The 17,404-nt window shown below is 32.5% G+C and overlaps 2 protein-coding genes across 3 annotated transcripts; one reads left to right on the forward strand and one right to left on the reverse strand.

Moving 5' to 3' along the window:
* Positions 1-211: 211 nt before the first annotated feature.
* LOC133680802 (small ribosomal subunit protein bS21c) lies at positions 212-2,137 on the reverse strand. The gene is made up of 2 exons (XM_062103800.1): positions 1,663-2,137; positions 212-521 (listed from the first exon to the last, which is right to left on the reverse strand). Exons 1-2 carry the CDS (start codon positions 2,079-2,081, stop codon positions 410-412), a joined length of 531 nt encoding a protein of 176 aa, XP_061959784.1. The 5' UTR covers positions 2,082-2,137; the 3' UTR covers positions 212-409.
* An 8,902-nt stretch (positions 2,138-11,039) lies between these two features.
* On the forward strand, positions 11,040-13,973 carry LOC133668282 (F-box/kelch-repeat protein At3g27150). Of its 2 annotated transcripts, none has more exons than XM_062088060.1 (2): positions 11,040-11,354; positions 12,184-13,973. In XM_062088060.1, the coding sequence occupies exon 2, from the start codon at positions 12,214-12,216 to the stop codon at positions 13,519-13,521; it is 1,308 nt and encodes a 435-aa protein (XP_061944044.1). In that variant the 5' UTR covers positions 11,040-11,354; positions 12,184-12,213; the 3' UTR covers positions 13,522-13,973. The 2 variants fall into 2 exon arrangements, with proteins under 2 accessions (XP_061944044.1, XP_061944051.1); XM_062088067.1 differs by lacking the exon at positions 11,040-11,354 and adding an exon at positions 11,367-11,649.
* The last annotated feature ends 3,431 nt before the right edge of the window (positions 13,974-17,404 follow it).

Raw genomic sequence — 17,404 nt, forward strand, 5'->3', positions numbered from 1 at the left:
AAATGAAGTGCTCGACAAGTAAGAATTTATTTCTCATCCAATCAACAAAAGTGTTTGATTAAAAAAAAATCAACCAAAGTGGTGACCATATATCTGATTACACAAGTATGTTCTTACTAAAGTGTGAACCTCTCGACTGAATGAAATGCATGAATAATAAACGTCTGTTTACCTATTTCATAATTAAAATATTATGTCATCTAAGAAATAATTCAGGTCACACAAGATTAAGGGTCCTTCAATTGATTCAACGCTGGAATATCATTACATTGGATACAAAAAGCAACAAAAAGGAAACGTATGGAGTCAAACAAATAACATGGTTTACTTGAGAAACCTTAATTGGAAAAATAGCCTCTTACATTCACATCTCAAAGAAATTATACAGTCAGAAGGCAGGGTGAATGCTTCAAAAAGAAGCGTCTCCTTCAGGCATTTCCCAGTTATCGTCATCATCATCATTCTTCTTGCTTGGAGATGCTTCTGGCTTGTTTTGGAATGGGCCTCTCATCTGGGGGCGCCTGTCATGGAGGTGAGACAATTTTAGCAGTAAATACCAATTGTCATGAAAGATCCAACAAAAAACATTGTTCATTCCTGCCATTCAAATAGGCGCTGATTCAAACAACACAGTTTCCAGTAAAAGGGACTAGATAACTCACAAAAATTGCAATACAACAAACAAACGACATGATAGAGAATCTATAATATGAAGGATGAAACTAAACATCACCTCCTTGAGAATCAAGAACTACCAAACCTATCTCTAGTTCATCAGATATAGAAGCTTGTGGAGTTATGCGCTTCAATAGCAAAATAGTTATAAAAGGAATTCAGACAATAAATAGATCACTGAGAAAAACTGAAGTGCCCGTGTGTGTAAAATAAGCAGTTGTGTTTTGTCACGGAGGGTAAGCAGTGAGCACAGAAAATGGCACCACAACACACAAAATGATGAAAATCTGAATTCCCATTCATTTAGAAGATGAAAAGGAACTTATAAAGGAATCCAATATAATTGCAGTGGGAAAAGAATAAAAAAAATCAAGCACAAGGAGGTGACACACTGAGAAACCCCATTGAAATCAGAGCGTGAAGCTAGATTGCTTAGAAACAAAATAAGCCCATCAGCAGTGATTAAACTTTCTATTGCTTAGGTAAAGTAAAACTCTACCCCTCAAATTTGGGCTGGCCAACCAAAACAACACGAAACAAAGCATTCAAAGTTCTGCATTTCTTTCCTCAGCTTCACCTAGCACTCATAAATATTTATCTTAATTAAGATGAATTCACATGAATACCAATGCATCATAAGAAACACAGTAACTCTCGAAACTCCCATCTCTATGTTTTGAATTCCTCAATCTGTCAGCATCCAAACTCTAAAGACTGGACAATTTACTCTTCACCGAACCTTATGAACTACAAAATTATGTTAATTAAAAAAAAATCTCATCCAACCCTAAATCCAATCGCCAATCAACTAAACAAACATAAAAAAGAAAAATTCACACTACAATGAGACCCATGAACAACTAATCCTCTCAAGTTAAATAAATCCTTCCATCAAAATCCCTCCTTTTCAAATTTTCTCATCAACCAAACAAAAGAAGCAATAAAAACAAAAGAATTAAATTAGTAAAGAACAACAACAAAACAGACCTTCTTCGATTACGCTTATGAGCTTCACGGACCTTACGTTTCTTCTCTTCTTGTTTGTTCTCATGAAACCTCCTTCTCTTACACTCTTGAATAACACCAGCTCTCATGACTTCTCTCCTGAACCTATTCAGCAACCTCTCTTCAGGCTCGTTATCTTCCACAACGACCTGCACATTATATGCTGATTTAAAGAAAAGGGTATTTGAATAAGCAAGTGAAGGGCACACAACTGATGACAATTCAGTCGATAAAGAACCACAGTGACCACCATCACTCTCTTGGGAAAACAATAAAGACTTGTACTTTTGAGCTTGCGGGGTGGAAAAGGAGAGTTGGGGTGGTGGCACCGGGGTTTTAGGAGGTGGGTTTGAAGGTGAGAAGAAGGAGAGGAAGTTTGGGAGAGACAAAGAGGTAGCCATGGATAAAAGGACAGTGAATGAGTGAGGGAGTCCTTTGGTTGTGGTGTGGTTGAGTTTTGTTGGTTCTCCTTCTGGTTTGGGTGGCTCTCTTTTGGATCAGGGTGTTGGGCTGACAAGTTTGAATTGGGCTTCCCTGTTATTATAGCCTTTAGTGGTAAATTGGGCCATGATTCCAAGCATTATCCTTCAAAGTATGAGCCCAACTAACAGAATTGTCGATAGGCCTGATCAAGATGGGTCAGTATTGGTATGGTGGGCTTAACTTTGCACTGTTTTACTAAACAATACCACAAAAGATGGGGGAAAATTGCTTTAAAGTTTCCAATCATAGATATACTGTGGTGAGGAAAACTAGTAGCTTTAATTACAATAGCAGTAGCAGCCCCGTGATAATTCATGATGAAATTTCTTTAGTCAAATGATTAAACAGTAGCAGCCCCATTAATGTGTGTGCTCGAATTCAAGTGCCAGCAGGCAGCAGCAATGCAAGACTGAAGTTTGAGGCCTCATTGCGGTTGAAAAAGAAAGAAATACTGTCTGTGTGTGTTTTTACATTTTAAAAATATATTTTTAAGAAGAACTTAATCATGGCAACGCTGCATTGCATCAAATGGTTCTCTCTCTTTCAGGCAGCTGTAGCTGTGCTGTCATCAACAGGCCATGTCTGTCACATCATTTGCTGTGAAAATGGAAATGTCATGTTCCTCGTTGGCCGAAATCAGGAGCCCTAATTTTAGTTTTACACGGTTCCAGAGTTTCACAAAATTGAATGGACTTTTTCTAAATCATCTGCCAAATGTGTCCGTCAAATATTATCTTGTTTTGGGCACTTGGTCATCGGAATCTTTGTATATGATTAGGATAGGACGGTTGACCCCTTTGAAGATGAATTTTCCACCATAGATGTCGACACTTGGCTCTGCTGTGCATATGCATGTATGTGTATTGCCGCATGCACCGCCACCATCATGCCATTGGGACACTTTTCTCTTAATAAATTTTATTAATTCCCGATTAGAGGACATTAGAACACGTTCACTTGCACACAGATAAGTCATAAAGTCTCTCCTTAGGACTCTCCCCCGTCCACATTAAACTCTAAACCGTCTAAAACGAAGATTGAAGGTGATGACTTTACTTTTTTATTAAGATTTTTATAAATAAAAATAATATTAAATAAAATGGATTTCATTAATATGATAGATTTAAAATATTTGACTTGGTAACCAACTAATTCTAAAATAATATAGATCTAATGAATATATCAAATCCAAAAAAACATAGTTATTATCAAATTCTAAGCTTATATATCAAATCATGAACGATTATTTATAATAAAAGTATTAAAAATATGATAAACCAGTATATATATATATATATATATATATATATATATATATATATATATATATATATATATTCATTAATAGATAAAAGATCTCTTTAGAGATCTATTATATTTATTATTTTATTAATGATATATAAAAAATATTAATCTATTATTAATATCGTCAAAAATAGAGGGCTTTTCGTATTCAAATTAATTAATGCTTTCACCCATAAGATTTAAAAAAGAAACTCTAGAACATAATATTAAGAATGTATTTATTTATCAACCAAATTACGAAAAGTCCATCATAAAAAAATATCACTATCGATCGTTGCTTTAAGTTAGATTTGATTCCATGTTGTTTGGTGAAAATGAAATAAACTTTACTAAATAAGCTGGTTAACATCTACAATCATTATATTGGCTTTGAGCAATTTTTTTATTTAATTCAGCAGGTAGGCGATTTGGTAACTGTCAGTTGTTCATCTAGCTAGTTACTAGCTATTTCAGTAGTAAAAACGAGTCAAGCATAATATACAACGTAAATTAGGCCATAAGACGGTAGGAATCGGTAAACAAGAACAAAAATATAGGTCCAGTTCTATGTCGATCATGCATATTGAATATTCTATTTTCATTAAGAAATTGAACAATTTGTTCAGTTAATAAATAAAAGTGGGAATACGCGAAAACAACACCTCTTATATATAGTTTTAATCTATAAAATCCAAATTAATTAAATAACTTAATTAGCTGTGTATAACCTAGCAATCAGGCAACGTTAGATGGGTTCGATCGGAAAGGTTCACTTTGAGTTGTAATAACTTCAGTAAATACCTGCTCAAATCCAAGTCCATGAGCAGTCGTGTCAACAATGATAGAGGTGTGAAGGAAAGCGTCTTGTGCTTAATTTTTACTGTCCAAACAGTTTACCTAGATGCTTGATTTGACGAGAGCTCATAGCCCTGAAATGGCTTGCATCAACGAATGGCATATGCTCTAAGCACAGCAACAGCTAAATGAATATGTTCCACGTCTGAAATGACATTTGCTCAACTATTTGATGTTGATGGTTGCCTTCTCTCTCGTTATTAGCCTAGCTAGCTAGTGACTTGTCAGTACAGTAGTTGGGAAAAACAAACGAAGGTGGGCATCTGTGAAATGGTCGCATTACAAAGAAACATTCAAGAAGGTACTTAAGTATGTGCGAGGCTTGAGGGCCATTGCATTAGCATTAGGAATGATCGATCGTTAATCTATTATAGGCTTAAACCCCTTTTAAAAGCAAGGCACTTGTCCTCTTATACCCCATTTTTGAAGCATCACATGGCTCGTGAGCATCCCAAAAAGTGACTGGTTTAGGTAAACGAGTCCTTTTTAAGGATTGTTTATCTCCATGAAAAAGGATTTATACAAGTGCTGCTTCGATCTCTTGCCATCTAAAACAAGAATAGTGGGTTTCATTCTTTCTTTCATTCTTTATGTTCTAGGGTTTTTTTTTAATGCCTCGGCCCTTTTCCAAATCTGTGTCCTTGAGGCTGATTAGGCCTTTGTCCTCTAGCCAATCCCACCCTCAGCTGAAGAGATTACATGCACCTGTGTTGGCAAAAATGCTAAACCTATGCAATGAAAGTGAAGCCTTGATCAGCTTTTGATTATAAATATATAAAGAGCAAAGGTAAATCCACCACACTAATCAGTGGAGAGCCAACACATAAACTTTCCTTAAAATATGCTTAATGTTAATAAAAGAAAGCCTCATCCAATGGACATCCACTTTCTATGCAATTGGCTGCATTAAACTAATGAATCCCACATTGTTAATTATCTCTATTATAACCTTGATTAGAACAATCTGAATAGGACAGACGTGATGCCTTATAACTAGTCCATTGTTTATTAATTTGCAAATGTTACCATAGCAAGCTCATGCTTCTAGACCAGCTGCCACTTGTTGCGCTTTGCTTTCTTCAAAAGTTTCCCCTATATCATATCTGCATATGCTTATTAAACAACCTCTCTCTTTTTTCCCTGAAAAAGTTGATTATGGACAGCTCATGGGATGTCTCACGGACCAGATTAATTACCTTATGTTAAAAGCTTGTTCATTGAATTAATTTCCAAGGCAGATTTCGAGTTCTCGGTTCCTTTTTAGTTTCTTCTCTCCTCCTTGTTTATTCAAGAATCCCATCAAACGTGATTGTCCACGCTTTATGCTTAGATTCTTGTGAGATAGCAATGCCTCCGGAGGCCTCCAGTGACCCCCTTGGCCACTTCAATGAGACTGCTGCATGTAAGCTTCTGATCAAATCAGGGGGGGGGCCTCCTTCCATATATATTTTAGAGTTTAAAGTATTTTTGCAAGCGGGTCTAGTTAATTTCATGGGATAAAACTATCAAATCTTACAACAAATTAACAGATATAATGGCTAAGGATCATCAGTTGTGATATTAACTAGATCATCCTCGTTAAAACTCACTTGTTATATTTATTCTTATTGACTCTAAAGAGGAGGTTAGTATTGTGGCTGAGGGCGTTTGCTTTATTCTTTGACTTTATAGATTCAAACCCTATTGCCACTATCCAGGACCATGTATTATAAATGATTTATTTATTTCAATGAATTAAATCAATGCGAGAGGCATGTTCTCATGATCATCCAATAATAAATTTAGTTTCAATCAACTGGTCGAAGAATATCTTCACCATACAGCAGAAAAGAAAGAAAGATGAACACTTAATTAGACTTCAAATTGAATAGGTAAGCTCCAGGATTCTTAAAGCATCCAATTGTCTGAGAAAAATATTATATATTTTTTTTTGGAAGAAAGAATATTAGCTTTGCCGCAAAGAAAAAGATGGTAATGATCTCTTTTTATATTATGTTTCTTTCTTTTTATTCTTTTATTAAATTAATTCAGTTATTCAACCTAAATCTCCCATTAATTTTGTAACCATAGCTTGGTGGAAAAAAGATTTAATTTATTTATTATCTTTAGAAGGGTTTTATTTTTTCTAAATACACTAAATTAATCGATGAGGAAAATATATCCATAAAATCATCTTAAAATGTTTTTTTTAAGGAAAAAAAAGAGCATAATTAACTTATATCGAGCGTGCATAATTGAATAAGTGATAATTGCAGTCAGGTTTCTGGTTTGCTCGTTGTCTGGTTGTTCAAAGAGGGAAAGGATAAATGAAAGAAGAAAATTCCAAATTCGTAAAGGCAAACGACAAAAGAGTCAGCTTTGCCAATTCTCTCAAATTCCAAATTGTTCACTCAGAAACTTTGATTAATTAAGGATGAACCCTCTGAAGTCCTCGTGGATTAATTAACTCCTCCCAAGCTTCTTCTTTTTTTCTATTTTTAGTGCTAAGTGCTGCTAACAAGAAACATCTAAAGCCAATTCATGAAGGGAAAATCCTGGTCACAACACGCGGGAGGACTTTTATTATTATTATTATTATTATTATTATTATTTCTTACAATAAAATGTTATTGTTGTTATTTCTTACAAGAAAAGGACACATTTGTCGCAATTATCAATTGAATCCTCCATCTATCATGCATTACCCACCAGTCTAGAGGTGGTGCATTATCTTAAGAAAATAAGTCCTTTTCACTTTTTTTTAAAAGTAAGAATTTTAAGATGAGATTTAATTGGATAATGTTCAATGGATATATATATATATGTGGGACTCAATTGGAATTTTATTTTATTTATTTTTTGGCTTTCAATTTAGTTTTGAATGATAGTTAAGAGATAAACATGTCTCTTGTCTTTGTTTTTACCAGGAGATCAGATTAATATACATATTAAGTTACGTACTAGCCCATATATTAATCAATTATTAAAAGCATCCTCTTAATTTATTTTAAAAAAAAATCATATTTTTTATCTAACCAAGTTTTTATATATATTTAAAGTTTAAGAAGGCATAGTTAATTAGTCCATTTAATTGTTACAGCACAAGAAACAAATCAGAGGTATATTATATTAGTTTTTAAATAGTCGCAAATACAAAATTATACTTTTCTTATAAACGATCTAAAAATGAATTAAATCACTAAATTTCGTGCTGGAAACAAATTAATTATAGCTATATATCCATTATTTTAGATAAATGTAAACTTGACCCTGATTAATTTTTCTTCTTTTTTCTTTGAATAAATGGGGTCAATTTTGAAAGTAATCGGGAATTATTATCATTATGTTTTTTGCTTAAGAACTCCCTTAATTATTTTAATTAAGGGCTACAAGCTCGATAATCCTCTTTCCTAATTGCTTTAATTACACGATATATATTAATTAAGAGGGAATTCTGCTGAATAATTTTGATGTAAAATTTCTACAGAACTCAAGGCATGATCAAACGTCACTAACACGTAATTTCTGCGAGAGTTTGAACTAATTACCTTAGCGTTACAGCTAAAAATCCAAACAAAAAAGGTAGGCAGTAAGTGGCCTAATCGGATTATATTAGTCGGTACCAATCAACATTTATAAAAGTACTTGTGTCTTGATAACCATGATTGAGCTGCTTGGATTCTTTCCTTTTCTTTCTTCTTTTGGGTTTTCAACGAGAGGTTAAAGCTCAACTAGCTTTCGGGTATAATGGGAGGATAGTTTTTTTTTTTTTTTTCAAATATAATTTTTTTATTTATTTAGAGTTTGAATATGAAGTGTCTTGATAAAATTAACCTCAGATTCTAATTCGTAAGAGAATTATCATTTTATTTATAGCATAAAACATAAAAATAATAAAAAGTTGGACACTAAATATAATTTGTTTTCATATTTTCTTCATTGTAAATCACTTTCTATCATATATGTACCAAGAGACACCCAACACATATATACACTTAATATATTGAATTGACAACGTATAATTAAATAAAAAAAACTAATAACTTAAATAGATAAAAATAAAAATATAACAATAACTGAATAAAAAATTAGCTAAAAAAGAACTCTTCATGAGGCTCATCCCAAACTTCATCAATTACAATATAAAACATAACTTGTTTTTGGAAAAAATTCAAGTTTATCTACAATAAAACCCTATTGTTTTTTAATTTTTTTCATTAAAATAATTTTCTTTTAATAAATATTTGGCCATTCTTTTTTTTTAATGCTTCCTTTATATGCGTGGCATTACACATTAGAACAAGAATAGTTCACTCGGTCTGTTTATTTTTGCGTTTTAAAAATATTTTTGAAAAAAATTTAAAAAAATTTTATTTTTTTTTCTTCAAATTAATATTTTTTTTAATATTTTCATATTATTTTGATATACTGCTATCAAAAATAATTTTTAAAAAATAAAAATATATATTATTTTAATATATTTCTAAATAAAAAAACACTTTAAAAAATAACCACAACCATTCGTTATCTCTTACGCTATCTCTTTAATTATGATTACCAGTCTTCTTGAAACACTGACAAATAAATAATTTGATTAACTAAAACTAAGTACAAGTGCTACATGAAAAAGTTTTTAATTTCTATCCTCGTTTCCACTACAAAATCAAAGGATTTGTTTAGGTCAAAATTATACAACAACGTGATTCGAATTGCTTCCGCAAAGCTCATCTAACAAGATCTGATAAAAGAAGAGGTTCAAATTAGTCGACACAACCTTTTCTTTCAGAAACAATAGTTTTGTTCCCCTCTGCATCCCAAAATACGGTCTAAATTAGTGTAATCGTGTAGGGTGCTCTTACTATAATATTTTTTAATTAAAAATATATTAAAATAATTATTTTATATTTTTTTACATTAGAACATCAAAACTATTAAAAATACCTAAAAATATCAGTTTGAAAAATAAAAATATAAAAAACAGTTCATCATGTATTAATTTGATGCATTAAGAAAATTACAGAAATTAAGGTAAGCTGCATAAACGAATTTAGTTTACCGACAAAAAAACTACAAAAGAAACTATGAATTCATACCCTATATTGCTTACAAAAAGACAAGCTAATTCTCATTAGAAGAAAATTACATAAATTAAGGTGATTTCAAAATTCTTAATTTAATTTTTTTGTAAATCCTATATTAATAATAAGGAAAATTAAAAATTAGAATCCAAATTAGTAACTACTCACCATCACAGTTATCAAATGTGTTCTAGCTCTATGGATAAATTTTGTGATCCCTTATTTGAAGTTGAAGTTTAAATTGGATTAGATTTGCTTTTGAATTTTTTAAGATTATGTATAGAAGTGTGGCTGTAGTTGTTTTTTAAAGTACTTTTCGTGCCGAAATACATCAAAATGATTATTTTTTATATTTTAAAAATTATTTTTGAGATCAGCGCATCAAAACGATCCAAAAAATATAAAATAAAATTAACTTTTAACAAAAAAAATAAATTTTTATAGAACACGGTTTACACCGTGTTCCTAAACGGTGTCAGTTGATTTAATTACATGTTATTTAATTGACTTGATTAAACTTGGATAAGATGGAATTAGATAAACTTCAAATATATCTTTTATTATTTTGATTCAAAGTGATATTTATTTTTATTTTTCAAAATGTGTTTTATTAAAATAGATTTACGTTTACTCAAATCCAATCCCTAACCAAAACTTAGATGGGATGTGATAATTATGCCCATGACACCGGGCTCAACAAAGCAGCATAAAATCGTTTTCAAAAGCCTTGATTTCTTCCACGCTAGCTATAAGCTCACCCATCAAAATGGACTTTTGACACCTTCCTAATCAAACAAAAAACATCTCATTATGGTTCTCCCAACATCTCGTTTTTTTTCTTGCTTTACACAACACAAGAAAGAGATGAGAAAAACCATGTTTTACCGAATCTCTCAAGCGTTCTTGGCCTTAAAACCAATATATATATATTAATAAATTTTAAGGACTAGGATTAAGGGATTAAGACATGTTCATCGTTTTGACCCACATGCTTCAAACCATTGGATGGAATTTCAAACATGCAAGGAAGTTGATTGATCAAACCATGAAAGGATATTCTTTCTTAACATAATCAATTGATCAAACCATGAAAGGATATACTTTCTTAACATAATCAATTGTGTCCGAGATCATTCATATATTAGATCAAGTTTTCCTTAATTCTTTTTCCTCGCGTGTAAAATATTATTTTTAGAATAATTGAAATGTTTAGTTTTTTTTTTCTTGTTTTTATAAATATTGTAAGCCTACACTTCAATGGTGAATATTTATAATCAACACTTATTTCATGAATAACTTGTTTAAGAATAATTCATCCATGAATTTTCGGTTTTGGATTTTAACTCTATGAATCATTTTTCAAATTATTGATAGTTGGAAAACAAATTCTTAAATGAATTTTAAAAATTTAATCGATTGGAGAAATAAATTTACTTTGAATCTATCAAATCAAATAAAAAAAGAAAAACAATATTGTATAATGAATCCTCTATTCTTGAAAAGGAAATTATAAATTACCATACAAAAAGAAAAGGAAAAAGAAAAAGAAAAGGATAGATAGTTAATGCTTTGTTGTGTTGTTGGAGGTGATGATGGCAGTAACAGCCAAGAACAACAACAACAACAACTGAAAATGAATAATTAAATTAATTATATTATGATCCCACAAACAATAGCTCAAGCTAAATTAATTAAGCATGTTTTTCAGAAAAAGAAAAGAAAAGAAATCCTCTCTAACAAATGGGTTGTCTTCAAATTGAACTCTTTCACCATCATCCATACACTTATTATAAACCTCTCTCTATCTCCTCCTTCTGCTCTTCCTCTCTCTTCCCTTCTTGATTTTTAAATATTTTCTCTCATCTTTTTTCTCTTAATTCTAACCCTTAAAACCCTCGTTTCTTTGATGATTTCTTTTCTCTATCTCTCTTTATAACCGTCCCTTCATTTACTTCACTTCCTTTGACTTGACTTGACTGGGAATTACCTTAACTGGTACGCCTCCCTCTCTCTGTTTGTGTGTATATATGTTTTGTCTGAAGAACATTTCTTGGTACTTTTTTGGCCTTGCTTTGTTGGGTGTGTATCCATTTTGTGTTCTTTTGACTTGTGGATTACTTACCAATCTAATCCATGTCACTGTACTTTCTCCTTCCTTTTGGCTAATTTGGTTAAAGCTCTCATCTTGTTAAATTGTTTTTTTGTTGTTGGGGTTGATTCGCTCTGTTGTTTTGATCAACTGGTGATACAGAAGTGTTCTTTGATTTCGAACTTCAATATATCGTTTGAGGTTGGTGGATATGTACACTGTTTCTTGCTTGGATTTGAATCATGTTCTTATTAATTCATTAATGGAATCTTGATCAAGTTTGATTCATGGCATAGAGCTGCTAAGTTTTCATCTGGGTTTGCTTTGTCTATGTAGTTGGTTTTCTCGTTAACCCATTTTTGGAATCTAAATCCAAGCCATGTTTCTGGATTCATATCCTCTTTAATCTCTTGGGTCCGGAGATTTTCTTTTTGTTAGTTTTTATTAGTTTCGTGTCTCCGAAATGGTAATTGATTTAATTTATCATCTGGGTAGAAACTGCTGCTTCTAGATCTTTAACGTATATCTAATCATTTCCTATAGTATGAAAATATTTGTTGCTGGGTTCTGACTCTCAGGGGATTAGTTTTTCCATATTCACTCATCTGTTTAGCTGTTGAAAACAAAATTGTTTGCGTTATGTTTTTGAAATACTATGAATTCTGCATATTGGTATTTTGATTGTTGATGATAATCTGGCATTTTTTTATTTGTTCTGCTCTTTCGATGACACAGAATTTCAGGCTTTGAAAAGGTCTTTGATCCATGTCCAAAGGAAAAGAGTCGGGGAGTGAAGATGGAAGAGGGGATGTGAGCAGAAATGATCCTGATCTTAGTAAGAAAAGGATGCTGGCAGAGGACTCTGGCAATAGCTCTTGGATTGCTTCTAATAGCCCCCCGATGAAAAAGATTGGTGTTTGTGAAATTAGTAGAGGAGGTTCGGGTTGTTATAATTTCTCTTGCAGCAATGGTAGAGTTGGTGATTCGTCAAATGTAAAACCTCAGGATGCAGATTACTCCTATGCTCCCCAACTAAGTGATGAGTTAGAGAATCTGATTTTGGCAAGAGTTCCAAGATCAGAGTACTGGAAGTTTCCAAACGTGAACAAGCGGATACTCTCTCTTGTAAAGAGTGGTGAGCTCTTTAAGATTAGGAGGGAAATTGGTGTTAGAGAATCATCTGTTTTTATTTTTGCAACCGGGGACAAAAGTTGGTGGGCATTTGATAGACAATTCTGTTCTCGCAGGAAACTTCCAGATCTACCAGCAGACTGCTGTTTCTCTTTTGGAGATAAGGAATCCCTTTGTGCAGGGACCCATCTGATTATTTCAGGCAGGGAGATAGAGGGGGTTGTTGTTTGGAGATATGAATTGGAAACAAACAGCTGGAATAAGGGTCCTTCCATGATCAATCCTAGGTGTTTGTTTGCGTCTGCATCCTGTGGTGCCTTTGCTTTTGTAGCTGGTGGAGTGACCGGCACTGGTGTTGATGTTCTAAATTGTGCAGAGAAATATAATCCAGATACTAAATCATGGGAAGACCTTCCAAGGATGCGGCAAAGAAGAAAGCTTTGCTCTGGTTGTTTCATGGATAACAAATTTTATGTGATTGGAGGACGGAACGAGGAGGGAAATGTTCTGACTTGTGCTGAAGCCTATGATGAGGATAAAAAAGCATGGGACCTGATCCCAGACATGTTGGAGGATACACCAATCGCTACTTTCCAATCTCCACCCCTCATTGCTGTTGTGAACAATGAGCTTTACTCCCTTGAGCCTTCATCAAACCAGTTGAAGGTATACTTGAAAAAGAGCAGAACATGGAAGAAATTAGGAGCAGTGCCGGTAAGAGCAGATTCTAACAAAGGATGGGGTGTAGCCTTCAAGTCTCTGGGCAATGAACTACTTGTAATAGGTGCATCTACATCCACAGTTTCTTATTCCGGGGATGGCATGGCTATATACACCTGCAGACCTGATTCTGAAGCTGAAGAATTGCAATGGAGGCCTCTTGAGTGTGGCAAAAACAGGCTGAGTAACTTTATATTGAACTGCTCTGTTATGGTAGCTTGAATTTTGACACTCCTAGGCAGTAACTCTATAGAGTTGTTATATGAGTATCGAATAATAGCTACATTTGAAATTAGGATTTGGCACACTAGATGCTTCAATATATATTTTCAATACATCCCTCAGGTATTTCGTTAGGTGTCTCTCCAGATTGTGTGGTGGATGTGGGTATTTAAGAAACCTAGCTGAATTATAGCGGTCGAGTGTCTTGTATGTACTTTTATTCTCAATGACTTCGGATCTTGGCATGTTGAACTGTGTTCTGGCATTGATGTTATCTTCTGATAACACAGCTTGTCAATTTGTTTGATGTCATATTCAGATCAAGGAACATATGGCAATAATTATGACCTTGATACCAACGAGTCTAGGTTAGATTTGTTGGAACTCTTGAAAGATCGGTACAGCAAAGGAGCATTACCTGTTTACTGAATTGGGATATTTGATACTCTTAACTCTGTTTGTCAAAACATTTTTATTATTCCTTTTTCCTGTTCCATCTACTTGATTTCTATTACCATCATGAAGTGCAGTTTATCACGTTCCAATAGGGTATTTTCACCAAAATTGTCCAGAAAAGAAGAAAAGAAGCGGGGAGAGTATAAAGCAATGCCGCACCCAAATAAGCTGAGTTGTTGCCCAAGCAAATCCCGTGGAGAATTGTCATATTCTACTGCCGTCACTGATTCTTAATTTGGAACACTTTGCTGGTTTGACTCCACAGTTAATTCGTGAAAATGAATTTTCCACTAACCACGAGAATGTAACCTGGATCGCTTTGAAGGTTCTTGCGAAGTTGCTGCAGGAATTCAAAGTGAACATAAATTCTTCAAAATCAGCAATAAAGATTGCTTCGTAGTTGCTGACTGCTGATATAACCTAGATGCGGTCAACCATCATTTCTAAGAGCAGCTATATTGTTTTGTCCTATCAACTTTTTCTGCATTAGATTTTACGTGATAGAAGATACTGACAGATGATCTACCACCATGGGATGATATGCATTTCAAGTTTCGTAAACGCATCCCCCCACAATAGGGTTCTTGATGCAAATACATGTCTTGCAGGAAGAAAAGCTTCTGAGAAGTGAGACGAACAAAAAGAAATCAAAGACAAATTTGCTTCCAGGTAGGGATGGAAATGGCACGGCTTGGATTTTTTTATATCTGTACCTCTACTCTATTCATTCATTGTTTATTGAGTAAAAAATTGAGATTCTTATAAATTATCTATAAGGTTTCGGGTATCTATCTATATAATACCGATATATATTTCGAGTTGGCGAGTTTCAGGTTGAGTTTAATAATATACATATTTTATTCATTATATTATATATTAGATAAGGTAATAATCTAAAAAATACTTATTTATTCAAAGAAAGAATAAGGATGATATTTATTAAATTCAGATTAAATTTTCATCCCCGACTACAAGGGCATAAGTAGTACCACTGCATATAGCTTGTGCTATCTTGATTTTTCTCGACGCCAGCTGAGTTTCAGGCTGCAAATCCAACAAATTATACCACAATATCTCTCCCCCAATTTGTAATTTCCATAAACAAAGATGTTGAGGGAAAAATCATAAAAGGGATCTTATAAAGCAAATTTCAGTCGTTTAGCATAATCTGGGAGTACGACCTTCAGCTGCATTAACAGGATCCGTCACCGTGAAGCAAGTCGTTGCGTTTCTGAGGTCCACATAGCACGTGAAGTAAAATTTAGACCATCCTTTGCATCTTCTGTTCTTTTTTCCAGTGTAATGTTTCAAAGGCACCCAGATGTCAACAAGAACTTCAAGCAGTCTTTTATGTTGTACACTTAGATTGTGGTTCAATATTCCCATAGAGTTTAATTACGCAAAAAAAATCCATTACCATATATTGTGGATCATACAAAATCCACATCTGAGTTCAAATGCAGTGTGGAAACTTGACTTGATTTCTCTTGAAGCCTCTTTGCTATATAAATTCAAAATGCTATTCTAAATTACAAAGAATCTCCTTCTTGTTGTGTATCCATTGAATAAATGTTGTGCTTGCAATCATCTGAAACTTGATTGATCACTGCTTTAAGATGCCAGCAATGGTTTAGCAAGTTACCTCCTCCTTGATTGGTCCTCCCTTTTTGGACAAAATCGAACTCAATACGGACTTGCTATGACAAATATGCTGCAGAAGGAACAATAACATGCCGTTAGGAAAATGCACTAGGCTGGAGCTTGGAGAGGAGAAAGGAAAAGGAAAAGAAAGATCAGACTTACAGTTAATTCTGCCAAAAGCACACAGTGCTCAAAGTGCCACTGCCCACTTTTGCCAAATTTCATTTTAGTAAAATTAAGTAAACTTGGTCAAGCTTTAGTCCCACCAAATTAAAAAAATAAATGAGTGATAAGTAGATAATGAATAATCTTGAAAAATAATATTTTTTTGTAAACATTTAAGATAGAACAGATCCTTGTCTTTGTTTTATCTAATGTGGTGCATCAAACATTAAACAACTTGTTTAGTCTTATTAATTATGTTCTGCTTAGCGTACTAAACACATGCAACAGTCATGCTACAAACACTGTCTGAAATTATAGAATATTTTGATTGACACTCTTACATTATTATTATTTTTTATTTCAACCCTTAAATATCGTAATGTAATGGAAAAAATGGTGAATTTATTTGATTGGAAATGTTTATTTTATGTTTATTTTTTTGAGATAAATATAACTTTGTTAAGGATTTTTTTTATGTGTATCAAAACAAATAAAATAATTTTCTTGAAAAAAAATACATTGTTGAAGAATTTTAAAATACCTTTAAGTAATATATAAAAACTCTCTATTTTTCTCAAAATGATAAAGAAATTCTACTCTTATAACCATTGTCCAATAAAAGTGGATGTATTATATAGCATTGAAGATTAGCTATAAATCCAAAGGATTTACCTAGTGATTAAAGAGATTTTGCTCACTTCTTTGATTTCCAAGGTTTAAACTTTAACATACTCATTAGAATCAATTCTTTACTATAATTGAATTTAATTATATTATTTAATTTAAATTTAATTAATAAATAAGTTAAGTTTACATGTTTAAGATGTTGGGTTTCCTAAAACACATAGACGCATCGAAAATGATAAATTTAAAAATTTGAAGATCATATTTTTTTTCCGGCTTTGAATGTTTGCTTCATGGTTGAGTTGTCACAAACCACAAACCATTTAATTGATCTCTAATGGTAAATCACATGAACTATTAGTGAGAAATCTTATAAACCCTTTCAAGAAAAAAAAATTGTTATACCATAGAGCGCTAGTTTTTTTCTTGTGTTTTAGATTTTGAAGTATTGTATTATACTCACCTTAAAAAGCATAACATTCTATTTACACAGAAACATAAAAACCCTATAAATAGCAAAATATCAATTTTTCCTTTAAATAACATCATGTATATTATTTTAGGCTAATTTTAGAAGTTTTTCAATCTCCCTTAATTGTTTCTAAATTTAGAATTGTAAGCCCTCTATTAATTACATTTTAGTCCTCAATTTATAAAATTTATTTACAATCAAGTCATAATTGATTAATCATTTCATTTTAATTTCTGATTAATGGTTCTTATGTGTGTGACCCATTAGGTTCCCTAATACGTTATCTCAAGTATAAATCACAATCCTAAATGAATAGGATTAAATTTAAATAAATTAATTTATTATCAATTCAATAATTGATTAACTTATATTTGAAGATCAAATGCAATGTCTAATAACCTATCATGATCCCTTAAATATTAGGGAAATCATAAGTGATTTGACTTAATCTTTTTGTGACTAGTATATTAATGTAATTATTATTCCTTCATCAACAATGTTTCATTTAGATATTATAGCATAGAG

Source organism: Populus nigra, chromosome 1 (assembly GCF_951802175.1).
Source record: "Populus nigra chromosome 1, ddPopNigr1.1, whole genome shotgun sequence".
Classification (NCBI taxonomy): Eukaryota; Viridiplantae; Streptophyta; class Magnoliopsida; order Malpighiales; family Salicaceae; genus Populus; species Populus nigra.